Below are 21,712 nucleotides of genomic sequence, written 5' to 3'. Positions count from 1 at the left end.
ATTGCTGAATAGCTTTCAATAATTCACATTTTTTAAGAGACTACCAAAATTATATTTTGAGCGTTTACATTAGCCAATATGTAATTTAGAGAATAATAATTGAAGTTCTCAGATTCAACACTATTCCATGCCCCATTCGATACAAATGTAAAGAAAATGTCAACTCTACTTCTTTAAAACCAGAGGTTACAGTGTTAAATAATTTAACAACAGAATTTTGTGCCAAATGCTTTTTTTAAACGTAATGGTAGAAAGGAAATGAGAGATTTATACACTCTTGATCTTGACCTTGTGTTCAATTTCCCTTTTAGTTCTATGGACAGAGTGAAATTTACATTACTGAATATTTAGGTGACGATAATGACCACTGCTATTCCGAGAGTCACATGCAGAAAGCTGTGATTTAAACTTCAATATTTGCTGCTCACATTTTAAAAGAATGTTAATGTAGGGGGAAAAAGTTACTTATCTCAGAAAAAATACATAGTTGATACTACTAGGTTATTTTTTTTCTTAAGTTATTTTTAATCTTTCCTGGTATCAGTCTTTTTTTGAGCCTAGTAATTTAGTATTGCTCCGTGAGCTGCTTGACAATATTTAAGAGACTTTACCAAAAAGTATAATACAATTTAGTTTCAAAGAAACACAGTATAATGGAAAAATAAATTAACTTACATTCCCAGACATTTTGTCCAGTTCACTCATGGCCTCATGAATAGCAGCTTCTAAATGGTTATTTAGCTTTCCACTTCTGGAATTAATGAAGACAATATACCACATTAATAAATTGAAGAAACAAAATCTCAATTTAATTCCCTAATCAGGAAACAGAAGTACCAATTCCATGAGAGAAAGTCAATTTATATTCACATTTGCACAATTCAGATGACAAAACACTGGGATTCTCACAACTGAATACTAATGGTAAAGTCACATAACTACAGAAAAATGTAAACCCGTAACTGGGGAAAATGGATTCTTTCCCCTTCCATACACTTCTTCCACAGTCATGCTTTTGCAGGAAAGCTGGGCCATGGGTCTCTTTTCCTGTAGATGCTGCTTGTCCTTCTCAATTCCAGCCGGCCCTGCACTGCCTTTTGTTCTGGCTTGTTTCTCTCTCAGGCAGCCAGGCTGTGTGGCCAGAGGAAGGGTGGAGGGGCTGAACTGCAGGCTCTGGCCACTAGGGAGCGCCCTCTGCCCTCTCTGGAGCTCCTGGCTTCAGGAGCTGAGGGAGTGAAGGCTGAAGTCCTGAGGTGCTTTCATTCTAGGTGGGAAACAGCTTAACTCGCTACACCCGAGGCTCAGCCAGTTTCCCCCAAACCAAAATGACAACAATTTGAGCAGATAAAGAATGACAGTCTCAGAATGTCCATCCCTCGTCTGGCCTTTTCTGTGCACTCAGCGTACATTACCCGTACCGCTACACACATGGACCGTCTGCCATTATTGAGAATTACACCTAGGAAGACACTGAACTAATTACTAAAATCAGGCAAATCCACACTCTCCATCTCTGTATTTAAGTCCATTCTAACAAACTAATTTTTCCTCCTTTATACATATGAATAATTACTCCATTATTCTGAGTACAAAGGTGATTCGTTTCATTTATCTTGTCATGACAATTACCAGAAAAGCTGCAGAGGTAAACCTTTCCAAAACAGGCTGTTAGCATGGCTTTTCAAGAGTTAAGTCCTATCCCAGCATCTACATGGAAATTGGAAATTTGCAGTTGTGGAAGAATCTGGCTCGCACTCCCATTTAGATTGGCTCACATCGTGTTTAAAAACATTTGAACTTTAGTGGAATGCTTTCAGATGAGGCCTTTTGGTTTACCACAGCCCTCCCCAGGTTTCCCCCCTCATACACCAGGACTGGACAATTCATACATTTACTTTCTGTGTACAATCTGAGTGGTATACTGCTAGGTACATCGTGGATTCTCCACATATTTACTAAAAAAAATATTTGTCTAAAGCTAACATAACAGTTCTATATTTTGGGAAACATACGTGCACTTAAGTCAGTTTAACTGAAAGGAAAAATACATTGGTTTTAACTAAATTAAAAGGGCGATGCAGCACCAGTTGCTTCCCACCACCTTTTGTTGGCCTGTAAACCAGCCTCTAGCTGTTATGTTTTTCCCACTTACTTTTAGAAATATAAACAATGCAGAAAAGTACATAGAATAAATTAGCAACCTCTACCAAACCCACTTCCAAGAAAAAACTGTTAGTAAATTACGTACTTCCTTTCATTCTTTTTTAATTAAAAATTAAGCTGAAGTTCCCATTTGTTATTAATTCCTAGTCTCATTCTTCCCCACTCTCCTCCCCAAAGGCAAACTGTGTTGTGTATGCTTTTAGTGTGTTTTTATATTTTATATGGTATATCCATGAACAGTTCCTAGTATTGTCTTCTATGTGTTTTCTATCTATATACACACAAAAGGTGTCCTGATAGGCTGACCATTCTGTAACTTATCTCTTTCCCTTTTACTGCTATTTTTGAGCACTGTCCAAGTTGATATAATCTATTTACATACTATCTTTTATTTATCTACTCATTCTAGTTTTAAGGGGCTCTGGGATTCTTGTGGAGTCGGTCTGAGTTATTTTCCCAATGAGGAGTTAAGCATGATACTGGGTGACTGGGTAGGAATCCAGTCCCAGGACTCTGCTGAACTGGGGTTGGGCTGGGACCCCTTTTGTGAGCTGTTTGGCAAAGATCTCGACAGTATCACACACTGCCTAGTTGCTTGACAATATTACACCTTGTGTAATGTGCTATATAGATTTATCCTTACTATTTCTTTTGTATTTGTATAAAATATTTTTATTCGTATGAAAGTATAAACATAAGTTTTAAAAGATATTTTTATTACAATATCTTATGGGTTTAAAATTGACTATGTAAAAGTTCTAAATGTCTAAAAAAAGGTAAAATGTTTCAGCGAAAAACCATCAGAGAATCTTGGTTCTCTCACCTTTACCTTAATAACAAAAATTTTTTAAAAATAGCTAGTGTGTATTGAAAATCTTACATGTGCCAAGAATTATGTTAAATCTTTATATACATTATTTCATTTAATCCTTATAATAATCCAATGAAGTAGGCATAACAATGGTTTGTATGCAATACTTCATGACTTTTCAGGGAGAACTGGTGAAACCAATTATAATTTTATAATGAAGAAGATGGATATCTAACTACAAATAGTTTTCAAAAGTAATGAATAGAGTCATAAAATTTTTCCCTGCCTATGAAACATTGCAATAATATCACCATTAAAATATAAAAATAATTCAACATTATTGTTCAATGAATAAATAACATTTTAGGAGTTCGTGATTTCATTCTTCAACAAGATATTTAAAATGTTCATAAACACCTTGTGCTAATTTAAGATAATTAGTATAATGTTTTTCCTTTAACAAACTTAAGGAGTTATTAGAGGGGGAAATGACTACTTTTGGAAGAGAGAATCAATACAGAGACGTGGGGCATGAAATTACATGAATACATCATGAGAATCAGGAGGTAAAGAGAGACTCTCCCAGATGGCAAGTCTGCATACCAGTTTTTATCCCAGCTCGTCAAGTCAGGAGAGAATGAGCTTAGAAGAGGAAGAAAAAGCTCCGTGAGTTCATGAAATGAGTAATCAGTCAGAATTCAGTCTTCGAGTCCAGAGGGCGTCCTTGTGGAGTCTCTTCTATTTTCTCTTCCCCATGGACATTTAATAATAAACATTTTTACTAATGGACACTCTAAAACCTACTTGATTAAGCAATAGACATTCATATAATCACATTTCTAGTTATTAATGGAGCTAATTGCCACTTCCCAACTTCAGTGCCTATATTGTCACACATTATCCTTATCTTCATTAATTAAAAAAACAGGTACACATCTGTGAACGTGTATGAGAAATAAGAGGGAAATGAGAAATTGCATACTGCTCTATACTATTAGTTCAGAATTTAAGCAACTCACTTCGTGTAGGACAGAACAAATTGCGATGAGAACTAAATGTCAAAAATCTTAGATTCTAAAACCTAATCCGTAGAGAAAGTATGCAGATTTAAGAAAATATAACACGTGAGAGATCAAGGTGGTGGAGTAGGAGGACACTGAGCTTACCTTCCCCCACAAATACATCCGAAATACAACTATATGTAGAGCAACTCTCGCTGAAAATGACCTGAAGGCTGGCAGAATGACTCTCCTAAAACCAAGGCTATAAAGAAAGATCCACATGGAGTCTTGCAGGAAGAGAAGAAGAGCTATCTGGCCAGGACCTGCACCCCTAGTGGGGGACTCAGAAGAGGGGAGATGTCACAGACTTCTAGATCCTCCTTGGAGAGCAAAGGGTTCAAGCCATATATTAGGCACCCCAGCCCTGGCATCTGACACTGGGAAGATTAGCTTCCTTAGCTGGTTCAAAAACAAGAGGGGCTTATTGGAAGGCTGTAAGAAACCAAGACTCTGCTCTTGAAGAGAGCACACATAGACTTGTTTACCACCCCCAGTCACAGACAGGAGGCAGCAGATTAGAAACAGCCCAGGGCTCTGGCTGGCTTGCCAGGATCACCCCAGCACACTCCCCAGCCTGCACTGGGCTCCTGCTCCAGCTTCTCTTGCTCTGGCACTGCTCTCCACTAGGGCGGAGGCTGCCATTGCCAATGAGAGTGCACACGCTTAGAAGGGATGGAGCCTGCACAGACCTTGGCCCTGACTCTGATCAGAGAAGAGGCAGCCATTGGCAAAACCTGCTCAGTTGTGTGGCACCAACCCCTCAAGCCCTGGCCCAATCTCTAGCTAAGGCATGCACATCAGGGGAAGAAATGAAACCAATACAGAAGTGCAGCCCCAAACCCTCAGGACCCAGCCATAACCCCAACCAAAGCAGAGACTACCATCACACCTGGGAGAAATTCAGCTCCCTCAGGGCTCCTGTTTCAGCTCCTCAGGCTTCAACCTCACCCTTCATAGGGCAGTAACTAATCACTGACCAAAGAAAAAACCCTAGCTTGCACTTGGTTCTGGCTCTAGTGCCTTCAGCTCCAGTCTTCCTCCCAGGTGGTAGCTGCCAACACACCCTGGGGAAAGGTGCAGCCAGTGCTCACTTCAGATCCTGCTCCCCTACCAAAGCCATTGGCTACATGCAGACTACAAAGGTATGCTCCCACACACGGACACACCTTCAAGACCAGGACAGGTAACTGTTTCACCTAATTTCGCAGAGATAGAATAAGTTAAACAAAATGAGAAAACAGAGAAATATGTTTCAAGAACAAGGAAAAAAAAATTCTGAAAAAAACCCCAAAGAAACAGGGATAAATAATTTACCTGATAGAGAGTTCAAAGTAATAATAATAAAAATGCAAATTGAACTTGGAAAAAGAATAGATGAACACAGTGAGAATTTTAACAAATAACTATAAAATATAAAAAAGAACCAGGAAGTGCTGGAGAATACAATAACTGAAATGAAAGATATACTAGAAGGAATTAACAGCAGACTAGGTGATACAGAAGAATGGATAAGTGATCTGGAAGATAAAATAATGGAAATCACCCAATCAGAACAGCAAAAGGAAAAACCAATTTTTAAAAATTGATAGTTTAAGAGACCTCTGGGACAACATCAAGAATACTAACATCCGCATTATAGGGGTTTCAGAAGGAGAAGAAAGAGAGAAAGGGGTAGAAAATATATTTGAGGAAAATATGGCTGAAAACTTCCTGAACCTGAAGAAGGAAGCAGACTTCCAGCTACAGGAAGCACAGAGTCCCAAACAAGATGAACCAAAACAGATCCGCGCCAAGACATAACTAAAATGGCAAAAATTAAAGACAAAGAGAGATTTCTAAAGGCAACAAGAGAAAAATGCAGAGTCATATACAAAGGAACCCCCATAAGGCTATCAGCTGACTTTTCTGCAGAAACTTTGCAGGCCAGAAGGGAGTGGCATGATACATTCAAAGTGCTGAAAGGGGAAAACCTGAATCTTAGGATGCTCCACCCAGCAAGGTTATCATTGAGAATTGAAGGAGAAATAAAAAACTTCTCAGAAAGGCAAAAATTAAAAGAGTTCTAAATACTAAACCAACCCTAAAGAAATGTTATACCGTCTTCTCTAAAGAGAAAAGAAAAGGCTGTAACAAGAAGTAAATATCTATAGGAAAGGAAAAAATCTCATTAGTAAAGGCTAAGGATTAATCATTTAAATAAACTATTATGAAGATTAAAAGACAAAAATTTGTAAAATCATGTATAACTACAATCCTCAGTAAAGGGATAAACATGAAGATGTAAAAACATGACATCAAAAACACAACGTATGGAGGAAGGGAGTAAAACATGTAGATCTTTTAGAATGTGTTTGAACTGAAAGGACTACCTATTTCCAACAAACAGATATAGTTATAGGTCAACAGATATGAACCCCATGGTAGCCACAAATCAAAAACCTACAATAAGTACCCAAAAACAAGAGGAAAAGGAACACAAGCATACCACTAAAGAAAACCATCTAATTACAGGGAAGAAACTAAAGGAAGAAGAAAAGAACAGGAAAGAACTACAGAAACAACTAGAAAACAAGTACTACAAAGGGCAATAAGTACATATCTATCAATAATTACTTTTTTAAAAAATTTAGTGGGGTGGGTATATCTCAGTGGTAGAGCACATGCTCAGCATGCATGAAGTCCTGAGTTCAATCCCCAGTACCTCCTTTAAAATATAATAATTACTTTAAATATCAGTGGACTAAATGCTCCAGTCAAAAGACTTTGGGTGGCTGATTGGATAAAAAGACAAGACCCATCTATATGCTGCTGATCACAATGGTATAAAACTAGAAATCAGTTACAGGAAGAAAAATGCTAAAAGCACAAACACACGGAGCCTAGACCACATGCTAGTAAAAAAATCAATGGTCAATGAAGAAATCAAGGAATCAAGAGGGGAATCAAAAAATACCTTGAGACATATGAAAATGGAAACACAACTTTCCAAAATCTGTGGGAGGCAGCAAAAACAGTTCTGAGGTAAGCGTACAGTGATACAGGCTTACCTCAGGAAACAAGAAAAAATCTCAAATAAACATCTTAACCTTCCGCCTAAAGGAATTAGGAGAAGAAGAACAAACCCTAAAGTCAGCAGAATCAGACTGAAAAAGGATCATACAGCATGATCAAGTGAGATTTATTCCAGGGATGCAAGGATAGTTCAATTTTCACAAATCAGTCAATATGATACACCACATCAACAAAATGAAAGATGGGAAAAAAGCACAATTATCTCAATAGATGCAGAAAAAGCACTTGACAAAACTCATCATCCATTCATGATAAAAATTCTTATCAAAATGGGTACAGAAGTAATATATCTCAACATAATAAGGGCCATTTATGACAAAGCCACAGCTAACATCATACTCAGCAGTGAAGAGCTGATTTTCCAATGAAATCATTAAGAAGACAAGGATGCCAATTCTTGCCGCTTCTATTTAACATAGTACTGGAAGTCCTAGCCACAGCATTCAGCCAAGGAAAAAGAAACAGTAACAGACTCCTAGACACAGAGAGTAATTACCAGTAGGGAGAGGGTGGGGTAAGGAGCAAGATAGGAGACGAGGATTAAGATGTACAAACTACTAGGTATAAAATAAATAAGATACAAGGATATAATATATAGCAGAAGAAATAGAGCTAATATATTATAATAACTTTAAATGGATTTTAATCTATAAAAATATTGAATCACTATGTTGTACACCTAAAAGTAATATAATACTACAAATCAACAATATTTCAATTAAAAATGAAGAAAATTTAATACACTAAATATCATTTCTTGGTTTTAAAGTAAAAGTGTGATTTATCTTATCATTTTATCACTCTCTAGCTTCATAAAAATCAGGTTACTGAGTATATTTATATGTACATATAGAGAGAAGATTTGATACTCACTTAAATGAAAATCATATCTAAAAGGTATGTAACTTTTTCTTTAATGAAGTTATTTCCTCTTTTAAGTACAAAATGACCCTGAGTAATTCTTTAATAAATATGTTAGTATTTCTTTTGTGATTAGGCTGTAATAAGCATATCACTTTAAATACATTAATTTTGTACAGCTTGATTGTAGGATATTGAGGGTTGAAATGACTACATAAAATGCTCTAAACATCTACTATGGTGATAGAATGTTTCAACTGGCAAAAATATGTGACAATTTTGTTTGTTTCACCTATATCTTTACAATAAAAATTACTGTTTATTAAATACCATGTGCCAAGTACTTTGTTAAAGTTCTCTTTATATTATTTATATCATAAAATTTCTAAGAAGTAGGTATCAATATGCCTATTTGAGAAATGAAGAATTTAGGCTCAGAGAGGTTAAACAACATATCCAAGGGTACACACAGCTATGTAGTGATGGAAACAGGATTTGAACTCAGGTCAAAAACCAGCTTTTTAACTGCCTTGTTGCAAATGCCACCTTCTTTTCTTAGTCTTTCTTTCTCCTTTCCCCCTTAATCTACAAAAGTAGTCAACTCTCTAATATATCAAAAATTCTTCCAGTTATTCCTCAGGAACTTTGCACATTAAGGGTAGAAAGAAGAGTAAATAATCTGTATCAACTCTCTCTACGCCCTTCTTATTCACTCTTGAACCCATGTCCACTTTGTTTTTACACCTCTACTGGAAACTCTACACTTTTATATTCTACCAGAAACTGTTTTCAAGAGATTACCAATGGCCTCCAAATTGCCCAGTCCAATGGAGATGTTTTAGATCTGTCTTACTGGACCTCTGTTGATCATTCCATCATCCCAGAAATTCTTCGTCTCTGGCTTTTGACACACTACTTCCCTACCCCTGATTCTCCTCCTCCTTTCTGATCATTAGTCCCATCTCCTTCAATATCTGAAGTAAATGTTCAAATGTCCCAGCATTCAATCCTTAGCCCACTGTTCAAATTAGTCAAAGTATCTCTGTGCGACTGCAGTCATTTTTACATAATCAAATACCACTTCTTCCCAGTTACAGACTTGTGCCTGTGGGATCACAGGTACCTCACATTACACTCAACTCTCCTGTGTTCCCCATTTCAGCATTCCCACTACCCACCAAGTCACCCAAGCTAAACCCCTGAGAACTGTCCTTGATTGCTTGCTCTTCTTCACATTCCAACCAATCATGGTGATGTTCTGTCAGTTTTACCTACTAAATATTTCCTGTCTGCACTCATTCTCCATTCTCATTGCTCCCCTCCTGGTTTGAGTCCTCATCCTCCCTTATCTTCTGCCTCCTAAATGGATGTGCCTGTCTCCAATTTTGCTCCCCTAAAATTTATCCTCCCTACAGCCATATCTAAAGTGAAAATTCAACCCCCTGCCCTCTTCAGGCACTTCCAATAAGATAAAGGGACTTATGAGGCCTTCCTAGGCCCTTCAGGATCTGTCTCCTGCTTACACCTTTGGCTGCACTTCTTACAATTTCCTGTCTGACACTTTAAAGTCCTCCAAATCCAACTGCTGATCTCATCTAAAGGCTAGTCCACCCCACATCATCTTGACCCTTGTTTCCTTTGTCTGGCTAATACCTATGTAATGTGTAAGGCTTGGCTCGGTATCATCTCCTCTACAAAATCTTCCTTGACCCGAGTTTAATGCCACTTTTCTATGACCCCAAAATACACTATACATATTCCTGTCATTATAACTTTAACATTTTAATTATTTGTTTCTAGAACTGCCTCCTTCAGTAAACAGTGAAGTACAGGGATTATAGCATTGTGCCTGACTGGCATAGATTTTTGCTTTGTTAGTTTCTTTGAATTGGGGAATAAACAGATGATTAAACATATGGGTTCAACATATCATTCATCACTTCTGTGATCTTCAACAATTATTTAAGCTATTTGTGTCTGAGTGTCCTCATCTATAAATGGGTTCAGTAATTCTGGTCCATCTTTGATTGGGAGGATAAAATAACGGATTTTAAATCGTACATGTAATATGTATTCTATTAGGTATTTACAAGGCAAGTCAATCTACTTAGACAATGGTACAATAAATAAAGCTGCTTTGCTTAATATTTTTGTCTTTTACCTCTCCAATCCGTACTCTAAGTTCATGGTTCCATGAGAATTCCTTTAGATAATGCCACTTAGGACCCATATAAAATCACCACAAATAGTAAATTGGCTTTGAAGAAAAGATATTTAAATTGCTGTTTGTTACTCATTACCTTTCAGAAGTTGCTTAATAGCAAACTGATGAGGAAAATATAGTTCACTTCAAGGCAGTATATCCAAATATTTGGAGGAATATTTCATTTTTGTGTTATCAACAGTTTTGGATATATCACACATAATCCAGCTAAGTGGCATATCTCATTGGAGGAAAGATTTTAGGAATCTTTTATGTCAAATAAACAAGTAGTATTGAATATTCTACAATAGCAAATAGCCCATTGCAATTTTGTGATGTAGGTAATTTCTCTCCTTTCATCCGGACCTTGTATTAATTTTACAGGCTTTATCCTAATACTAAGCTCTGCGTTGTGCCACTTCAGTCAGAGTAGAGGGGACTTGCCTCACTGTGTTTCTTGTCAGATCTATAGCGAATCTGGTGCTTCGGCCCTCACCAAAATTGTGCCAACTTGCTACTTTCCAAAGGAGTCCTGAACATAGGGACACAGGAGTTTTCCCCTCACAGCTGGCATCTTTTTATGAGACAGTGAAGAGAGTCTCCTCAAGATTGTTCAGGTTGAAAATTTTACCTCTGGCAAGAATTACTGAAGACATCACTAAGATAAAGAATGCCCTTTAATAGATATTATTATCATTATATAAATCCTTACACAAGATACACTACTAGCCATTATGATCTCATAATTCTCATATGTTTGGTAATATGAAAATTATAGTAACTGAATAGATACATTGTTTATATATATATATTTTAAATAACTTTCCTTGTACATATATAGAAGTGTATTTATAGTTCCCTACTCTAAAATAATAGTTATGATAGATAAAACTACATTGTATTATAGTAGAAATTGTGTTTCAAACATTATCTACTTGTCCATACTACATTTACTCAGAATAAAAAGATCTAAAAAAACTTGAAGAATATTAATGTCCCAAAGTTCAACTTCTTGCTATCATTCCAAAGAAGGCCCTGCTCCAAGAAAAAAATAATTATTTACCATCACTTTGACTAACAGTTAATCTGCCAAAATTATTCCCATGTGTACAACTTGGAGGTACTCCCCCTTTGTGATGTATTTGAATTACAAAGGGCTAGACTCTTGCTACATTTTCAGAGCCTATTTAATTGCTGCATGTTGAGAATATTAATCATATTTTCTTTCCCACTAAATGAGACGGATGGAGACAGAGGGCGTAAGGAAAGAGCTGATGAGGAGGGAAATCCCACACACAGTATAAACTGTTAAGAAAATGTTTTCTGTAATAGCTAATTCATCTATAATGGTCCTCTGGCATGATACAATTAAACTGTACTTAGGCAGGACCCATGATGGACAAAATCAATGAGATTTCCATTGTCCCTTTGAAGACAAATCAGTAAATTATACCCTTGAAAAATAAAATGGAGAAAAAAGAAATAATGCTTACTTTCTGTTCCTTTTCCGGGCTCGGCTGTAGGCTTCTAAACCTTCTGTTAGTGTCTTCAACTTCTCGGGCTCCACCTGAGTGAAGGCATGAAGACCAAACCACATTACCAGACCTGCAATTGTTAACACTGTTTTTAGTTTCCTGCTGTACAAGCAGGTGCTGCACTGGGGGAAAGGAGGTTTAAATTTCACTGCCCTGTCAAATGTTTTGTCCTTGCTTGAGCAGAGGTTGACTCCATGGCTCCAGGCTGCAACACCAAACTGTTGGGCTTTCAAGTTGTCAACATTTTGAAAATAATGTTTTTAAGTATAAAATTTGGAATTTAAATAACCAATTCACAAAATCACATTAAGTCAGAGATGCTGGTTGGCTTTCTCCACTGCCTGATACTCAGCAAATGCAAATCTGTATTCCATCAGGGATGGACAAGAGCAGTGGTTAGTGGAGGGGGTGGGCTTTGGAGCCAGCAGATGGAAGTCTGAATCCGAACTCCTCACTTCCTAGCATGAATAGAACACTTCAATTTCCTGAGCCTCAGTTTCCTCCTCTTTAAAATGAGGACAATAGTACCTATCTTCCTCCTAGGATTGCTGTGAGAATTAAAATGCACAAGTCACGTTGAACACTTAGCCAAGCACAGAGCAGCTAGTGTTACCTAGTATGTATCAGGCTCTGCAGAGGCCAGAAAATGAGAGGGGCCAGTGGGCCATGCAGAGTCCTTAATGATGGGGGAGGAGAGTGTTGCTGCACCTGATGGGCACACCCTCTCCCCCATCCTGCTTTAACACCGTGTGATGCCTGCTACCCCATCACAGTGCACCACCAAGTGGTGGCTGGAGGTTTTGTGGGGGAGGGGAGGTACAGTCTTTGCTACCTGCCCCCAGTAATCTCTATCATGGTTCTTAAAGCCATTTCTTCTAAGAAAAACAATTAATAAATAGTAAAACCTGTACATAATTTGTGAATAAAAACACACTTACAAAAACACTGCTACTTTAACTGATCTTAAAAAAAACACACACAATCTAAGTAGAAACAGTACTGTTTGCTGTATAAATACAGCTTCAAAATCCCCCATCTCTTAACCCAATTTTCCCCCGCCCCTACACTACTTTTATATAAAAATTCAGAGGTTGCCAAAATGCCTAATGGGTAAGAAAATATACACTAATAAGTAAGGAAATTAGTAACTTTCTCTTTAACTCTTCCTGACTCATAAGCATCATTTATAAATAATTTTTCTTTGACCCCTTCAAATCTAGTACACAGTAATGATTAACAAAGGGTTTCTATTATCAAGTCTGAAAGCAAGCATTTCTAATTATTCAATGAGAAAAAACAGTCAAATAGTAGAAACACTTTCCTTTTTATGATTTTTATATTTTATCTTAAAGGATTCAAATATATACAAAAGTTCACTGGGGATACCCAATCTATTGTATGCCGGAGACAAGAGACAACTTTGTTCCAATAACACTTCTACAGGAGTGATGAAGTATCTTACTGGGATGACTGAAAAAGCTTAAGTAAAATAAATATATCCATGTGTTGTTTTAAAAAAAAGTTCCTGGATACATTTTCACATTTCATGTTAGAAATGAGATTTCAGCTTGTATTCACTCACACAAAGAGAATATGAAAGATATTTTGCACATTACATTTATGTAATTTATAGCTAATTCCACTTATATTTAAATTGCTTTCTTGGCAGCAAGGAGAAAGCTCCCCTGTAACATAACCTATTAGACACAAACTGGTGTACTGAGCGATCTCAGAAGGGACTGATGCCAGCAAAAGCAAGCAGATTCACAGTGAAACAAAGCAACGCACCCCAACGAAAACATACACTTTTGGTCTCAATTTTAAAAAACTAAGTTAGGTCAAACTATTTTTTTTAAATTGTCTATTTTTATTTTTAATTAAGTAAGGAATAGGAGCAGTAAAAACATTACTTATGCATTTATTATGTAGAAGGCACTGTCTTATTATTTAATGTAGTAATACTGCAAACTACTATTGTTTTGTTATTTTACAGGTAGGACTAAGTGAGTTAAGTAACATGGCCAACACTGAAACTCAGGTCTCTCTTCACTGTGTCAACTCCAATATACTTTGAAATATACATAATATATGTGTGTGTGTATACATACATACATACATCTATACATGCATATATATATTTATGCACACACATATTCAAAAAATTAGGTCAAGTTATTTTAAATCCAAGTATATTTTAACAGAAATTTAAATGATACTTGCTCAAATTTATCTTCAACAAATTTTTCATGCTTGGATAATTTTCTGGTGATTTTTCTGAACTAATTCTCTACCATAACTTCATTTAAATATGCCTCTAAGGCTCTCAGGTACTCTCCTAATAAACTATATTATTTATAAAGGATTCAATGACCTTGAAAGAGAAAGCAATAATGGTGCTTTCTGAAACTAAATATAAATAAGATACTCATCAGTCTGTATTTCTGACATGACAAGATCACACATATCCAGGGGTAAACGTTTAGTTTATTTGGTTTCAGAATTTTAGTGCTCTTCTCTATTGTGAAATATAATACATGAAAAGTGTGTGCTGTTTCTGGGGAACTATTCATGCACTTACACAATATTCAAGAAAGTCTTTAAAGATACCTCTCTGCAAAAGGTATCAGGGAGCCAAAAAATTTAAATTTCTAGTCAAACAGAAATCACATTTTATGATTTAATGAAAACTCCCTCATAAATTACTTAGCTAACTTGGAAATGAAGAAAGCACTGGGAATCAAATACATAAATATAACATTAAAAAGATTAAATACATACATGTATTTTTAAATAAAACTTATACTGAATGAGCAAGTAATTTAAAACACTATTTTAATCTGTAATTTAATAATCTTATATTCTTCTATATCCATCCACAAATTAGAAGTTTTCCATCAATTATTTGATTCCTGTCTTGGTGAGAAATTGGGAGAGGACTTTATAACGTATCTTTACTCATAATCTGTCAACATATTCTCATTCTAGTAACGATGATGCTAACAGTAATGGCTATCATGGGATAACTCTTTGCACATGTGTCATTCAAGAATTAGAAAAAGATACCCAGAATCTATATGTACTTTCAGCTCATACATTACCTCATGAATAAATTTACACATGTTGAATATTTTTTCACTCCTAAATCCCTTCTTTCATTCAGATTCTTGAGATATAATAATTCTTTGACATAAATAGACCTATAGCCTGTTCAGCAGAGCTAGAAGCACACCTATAAAGCCAAACATTGTTATATGGTGAAAGTCTAAGAGTTTTCTGAACAAGTCTGAATCTTTGGTTACTTATTTTGTTCATAAGGCACATATTAAACATTCAGTAATTTAATTAAGTTTGATTTAGAGTCAGCACAGTAGCATGGAGTATATCCTTAGAAGGAAGTCAATAACAAAAGGAGACACAAACATTTCAGAGAGCCAAATGGGCCCTCTGAAAGCAAGGTATAATATATATTAGAAGAACCTGGATCAAAGAGCCTAGATCACTTTTGAATAGAGCCCGTTAACTAGAGATGATGTCAAAATTCCCTGCAGGCTTTAATCCCTGATAACAGGATTAAAGCTCTCGGTCGTTACTTTGCTGGTACTGGGCGTTGAGGCAAAGCTGTCACACAAAGGTCAGAGGATGGAGCACAGCCACTGCGCAGATTTCAGAACAGAGACAGAACAGCTGACTTCAGTCTCCCCTTTCCAGTCTTCACTTCCCCACCCAACTCTACAATGCCACCAGCTCCTGTTGTTGGGGGAATGGTATCATGCAAAGAGTACTAAGCTTAGAGCTAGGAGGCCAGGACTGGGGCCTGGTTTAACCGCTTGCGATTCGTGTCCTCAGGGATGCCACTTCTCTGAGCTCCAGTTTTCTCATCTGTAAAATGGAAATAACTGTGCACATGTTTATGGGTCATTGAGAGGATCTAAAAAGATAATAAATATGAAGGTGCTTTAGAAACACCACAGCAGTCTTTCCCAAAGTGCCCCCAGTGGCATGTGAAATTGTTATAGGCAGAACATGAATAGATCTTTAAACATTTTTAATAGTTATATATTCATACAAATTTATACTAGAAAAATACAAAAACACTATGCCTATGATTTCACGTATATCATATCTTAGAATAAGACTAGAAGTTATTTGCAAGCGGCTTGAATAGTGCTTAGTATATAATTTGTGTCAAAAATATTTGTTGAATGAATAATAAATGAGTAAATAAATTTTAAAAATTTTAACTCAGTATAAGTAACATGCAACTTGAGCTAAAGTCTGGAAAATGCAGTTCTGAAGCAGTAAGCAAATATGAGGCATTTTTTAGGTTTGTTATTATCAAACATTTATTAAACAGTAAATATTTTAGTCTTCAAGCTGAAAAAGTCCTGATAAGTGCAATATTTCAATATTTTCACAAGTATGGAAATGAATGATAAATAATTTGAGGTAAAAATTTGACTCACCTGTGACAGAAAGGATGAATCTAATTTTCCAACAAGAGTACTTAAGGAAAAATCTGTAAAGTGAATCACACTTTTTCCAACTGGACTAAGCAAATCCACATTATTACAATTTTAGTCAGTGGCACTATCTGAGGCTTTGTGTGTGTGTGTGTGTGTGTGCACATGCTTCCTTTCTTTTTCACTTTGGATAGCAGTGTTTTTAAGTACTAGAGAACTATACTACAGGACTAGAGTAAATCTATTCTAAATTTGACAGCAAATTTCATATTAATCCACAGCACATAAATAGAATTAAATGCTTTGAATAAATTCATATTTTTCAAGACACACTGTATAAAAGTTCATGTAACAGGAGCGTGTATTTGCCTCACACCTGAAATTCCATTTACTACTAACCATATGAAAGCCGCATTGACAAGCTCAAGAACTCTGTGCTTGGTCTCAGTTATATATGAAAGGAGATAGGCCTCCTTTTCCTTCTTTTCCTCATTAATATTGCTCAAGAAGAAAAAGAGTTCACAGTATTCCACAATTTATTAAAGTTTACAGTCTTAACCTATAAGCTTTGTACTCAGTTTATCACTTTAGTCTTTTCCTTAATATTCACATTTTTGATATTACCTAGTTTCTTATTACTGTTCAAATTTTGATCAGGCACTGACTTTGCCCGGATATCATCTTGCTTATTACTTTCCAAAAACTATTTTGCTCCCTTTTGAAAGAGATTCTGTTGCTACAGAGCACTGATAGCCCCTGCCACCCTACCAGCCAAAACACAGCCCCAGTATTGTGGATATTGATTGGGTTTAGAGAAAAGAATTCATTTCCAGCAGAGGTTAAGAAAATACATAAGGCAAAGGGAATACACAAAGAACACTTTCAACAGAGAATATAGGTACCAAAGAATACAAATAGCTAACACTGACAATCAAACCCAGAAAAAATGTTCTGCAAATTAAAATGTTTAAACATCACAAGAGGGTATACCACCCAAATTTCGTTCCTAGGCTCAATTTCTTAAGTTACACATCCCCAGAATGCAAGTATAAGCTGTCTTTGGTTTCACTCCATACAATCGTGTGATACTGAGCTGATATATAGTGATTGTCCCCAAATAAATTTGGTATGAGTTTTAATAATGTCCTCAATGACTATTCAAAGAGCTACTTTTATCTCTACCTGCCAAATATAACTGTGGAAAAAAGTCAAAGTGTAAGTCCAGAGAAGGAGTACCCTACCCATTGCTTTTAAAAACATGTCTTCATTTAATCAGGTGAGGTTGAACCAAAATGTAGAACTTTTCTGGGTAATCAGGAGATGTCTTTACCTGTCCAAAAACAATAAACATTTCATTGAAAGGAAACATTTCAGAGCCAATATAGAAATACTTTCCAAAATTTGGCTCAAGTCAGAATACACATTGAATGTAAAACCAATGAAATATAAAGACCACTGGGACAATTTTCAAAAGGAGTAAAAATGATCTACTCAGAAAAAAATAAGAATTTTATTTTTTGGTTATTACTCGAGAGTCAACTCTTTTAGGCTAGTTAATGTAAGATCAAGGATGGCAGATGTTGATTACAAAATATATTTTAGAAAAAAATATTTTTCCTATTTTAAAATAATTATTGAAATAAATACATAAAGAATACCATTTCCTCTCACAGTTGCATAGGCCTAAAATGTTTGTACATTATAGTGTATAGGTGTAATGCCAGAGGAAGTCATTGTCCTTTCCAAGAATTTCTTAATACTGTGCCAAGATCTGGCAGTACATTTCTCCTGTCATGACTAAGCATTTGAGTCTTATTCCTGGCCACTAAATCTGAAATTATAAAGGGTTCATGCTTCAGAGAGAAACTTGCACCGTTCCTTTAGAAAAAATATAAATGTCTTCTAGAACATACTTCATTACAAACTGATAAAGGAAAAAAATATATTAGTAAGGAGATACCACTTCTTGAATGGTAATCATACAAGGCACTTTAGGACAGTATAATATAAGTGTGGTTCAGCCCAACTTTTCATAGACTGTTAAAAAATCTCTACTCATATACATTATTGAGTGTGTTAGGGAGTAGGAAGGTAGAGGAAGAAAGTCTGAATTTACAGCTTTTAAAAACACTGGGGAGAGGGGGAATTTCAAGTTCATTCAACAAACTAAGTGCTTAAAAATGCTTCCAAGAAGAACTGCTGCTTGAAATGAACAACTCATGTTAATTTATAATCATATACACCAATTTGTATGCAATGGCCCTGAGGTTCATAAAAAGTAGTTATAAACTACTTCATTAAATATATTGCTTATTATCCTTTCACACACACCCCCAACCTGGTTAGTAAATCTGTTATTCATGGATAATGCATATGTAAACAATAATGAAGGTCAAATTACTGCAATTCCATAGTGGTGGAATTCAATTAATAAGGTTGTTTAAAACAGAAAACAGAGGGAAGGAAGCTAATTTTGAGCCTCTTTTGTGTACCATCTATTTATGGTATTGCATTTAATTCTTAAACATCATTCTGAGTAGGAATTAATATTCCCACTTGAAGGATGAGGAAGTATCAGCTCTGGAGATTAGTAAACCTGCCCAGGACCATTTAGACAACTGGCAGAGCTGGGCTTAAATTAAGCTCACATCAGAATGCCGGAAGCCCCAGCCTCTTTTTGCCACACCCTGCTTTCTCTCCAGTTCTCTGTAGACTGTTCACACAGTGTTTGGTGCTTAGAAACCATACCTCCTAGAAAGTAATCTCAGAAATTGCAGGAATTTCTAATGCATTATTAGCAATTCTGTTGCATTTCATACCCTGCCAAAGTTTAAAAATGTCTTTCTAAAATCATAAGCTGACCAAGTCATTTACTATCACAACAAACAGTTGGCCAAACTATCAACTTATAGACAACATGGAGATCTCAGCCCCTGGCAGATGTCAGTGCTCCGATCATAGCACTGACCTCTCAGTCCAGAGACCACGTATGCAACCTGAAAACATGAGAGGTGCCCGGCTTGCTCTGAATTAGTAACCTGCAATCTTATTAATTCATTATTTATTTTTTTCTACTTTGCCTTCTTCCAAAAAGAATTTGAAGTGACTTGCTGAGAACAAAGACTGTAACAGGAAATAAATGATCGGTTTGTGAGATGTAGGGGATGGGAGGGTGGAGACAAGATAATAAATCTGTTCTAAAACTTGAGTTAACGTAGATTTTATATGGAGGGATCTGACAGGATCTTGGATTAATTTACTTTGGTGGACAAAGAAATACTAGTATGAAAAGCTGAGAGGCTACAAAGGTTTTAAATGATAATGTGTAAGAAAATTGTTTACCAAAACTTTTCTTCTGAGATACCACAAAGATAAATACTAGGGGTGGAATTAGTAAGATTTTACTATAATAAACAAATTGTTTTTGAAGTCAGCCTCTATCTTTCTCTCTTGACTTTATTTAAATGTTAGGCATCACCACAGTATATAGAAGGAAACCTAATACGCTGCTTACCTTTTTAAAAGCAGAAGTCTGGCAGCAAATGCACAAGACTTTATCCAACATTGTGAGGACTAAGGTGTTCTATGTAAATAAAATTTACATTATAATTGGTTCACGATTTTAAACCAATTTTAAACTTGGCTGCAAATGTAAACGTGTTTCACAGGAAATCCTTTCAAATAGATCATGCTTTGCCTTACACAGATATTGACCATAGTTTAATCTGTTCTTGATGGACCACGATCATCAAGACATCAGGCAAAGGAGACCTGGCTTGAAGACAGAAAGACCTGTACTTGAAATTTCACCTTTTCTGATGTTGTAAATTGAGAATGATGTTGGCTATCTGGGCATCATTAAATAAGGTATGAGGAAGGCCTTCCTTTGTTTTGTGAACAATAGGAGGGGGAAAAAAGCACTTGTGAAGTAGTACTTTGTTTTCTAATGTGCAAAAGTGAAGTAGTCCTAAAAAGACCAGAGGTTTCAAAAAATGTTAAGTGCCCTAGAGCTTTTAAGGCTGTTATACCTTGCTTTTTAATGATATATAAATATTTCATGTGATATCATTAATATTTTATTATATATTTTCAGTTTTTCACCTCTAAATGTCTGCTTTCAATTATTTCTTCTGATTCACTAAAAATGTTTTTAGTGTATCTTTATATCAAGGTTTTGATATCAAAGTTTTGATACAAAATTACAGTGTCAGCCATTGGGAGGGAGGATATTTGAATTTACAGAAAAATTTTATGTTCCCTATTAGGAATCCATCTATTGTCTATAATGAGGGAGATGAATCTGGATTTTTGAAACATTTGTTATTATTTCATAGTGACTGAAAATCTGTTGCTTATTTAAATAAAGCAAAATAAATGTTTCATGGACTCTTAGATAATGATTTTTTTTTAAGTGCATCTTCCTAAACATCAGTGATGAACTCAGTCTCAGGAGTTTGCTAACAGACTAAGCAGAGGATTAGGACCACTGCTTAATGGGAAATGTGTTAAAACTACATACCTTTATTCTCCTGAGGACATAAAAAGATATTTAGACAAGGCATTTAGGACAGGAAGAATGTTTCCAGGAAAGGGAGGCCAGCCATAATCTTTTCGTTAGTTAAGCTTTTTTTTTGTAAAATGGCACATAAAAAAGACTTTGTTTCATTTGCACAGAGATTATAAAACAGCTCAATGTCTACATCCTGTATTTGTAGCAGTTCCATTTATATCATAAAAACCCAATTTTGCTGTTTCTAATTACTTTTTGAATAAACTGTCAAAAATATTTAGGTTTATCAACCTAAAGAATGTTTGTCTGGTCTCAGAGAGATTAGAGAATAAAATGTTTTGTGAATAGGAGTATGGAATTCATTTTCTTATCAAACATAGAAACATTATGCCTAGAGTGTACCCTGACAAGTATATATTAGGCATTATAAGCAACAGGTTTAAGGACCTCCCGGTCATTTGGAGAAAGACAATCCTTTTATTGTGCTGGCAAAAATGCTTTTGGTTTCCTGCCATTAAACCTAAGTGCCAGTGGAGGTTTGAGCAGAGTTGAAATAGTTTTATACAATATACTCTTTAAGAGAATAATATATATCTGTAAGAGGAAGTTTTACTTCCTAAGGAGAAGAAAAATTACATGTTTCTTGATCATATGTGGGGAATGTGCATTATTATCTCCTCCTGGTCAGGCATAAATTTTTCTATCTACTTTAAACATTCTGCATATTTCTTGCCTAGTGAGTCAATTCTACCAATTGTGAGGGGGGAGAAAAGCCCAGAAGACCCCTACTAATTTCTTCTAAATTGAATGGTAGTTTCATGGAGAAGTTTTCATTTAATTTATGTGATCAGATTGTGTTAAGTAGAACCAGACTATGGGGTTAAACATTCCCATATGTTATAAAGACCCAGAACTTTTCCTGAAAGGAGACACTATTCTGAACTCAGATGTTACCTGCTGCTTCCAGAAATGGCTGCAACTCCATCCCAATTTTACCCTCTCCCCAGCTCTATATGTCACATGTCATCATCTGGGA

At 35.8% G+C, this 21,712-nt stretch overlaps 1 protein-coding gene across 10 annotated transcripts in view; it reads right to left on the bottom strand.

The window, feature by feature from the left end:
• Positions 1-21,712, bottom strand: part of MBD5 (methyl-CpG binding domain protein 5) — a 330,231-nt gene that overhangs the window by 2,829 nt on the left and 305,690 nt on the right. For 8 of the 10 annotated variants that reach the window (XM_074363612.1, XM_074363613.1, XM_074363611.1 and 5 more), the window contains 2 exons: positions 11,665-11,738; positions 676-751 (listed from right to left, as the gene is read on the bottom strand). In XM_074363612.1, the coding sequence (XP_074219713.1) occupies positions 676-751; positions 11,665-11,738 (150 nt within the window). Of the gene's footprint in view, positions 1-675; positions 752-11,664; positions 11,777-11,796; positions 17,497-21,712 lie in introns of those variants that run through there. The other 2 variants (XM_074363617.1, XM_074363616.1) reach the window with 2 other exon arrangements.

Source organism: Camelus bactrianus, chromosome 5 (genome assembly GCF_048773025.1).
Source record: "Camelus bactrianus isolate YW-2024 breed Bactrian camel chromosome 5, ASM4877302v1, whole genome shotgun sequence".
NCBI classification, from domain to species: Eukaryota; Metazoa; Chordata; class Mammalia; order Artiodactyla; family Camelidae; genus Camelus; species Camelus bactrianus.
The sequence above is the reverse complement of the archived record's forward strand: the minus strand, read 5'-3'. Positions and strand labels throughout refer to the sequence as shown.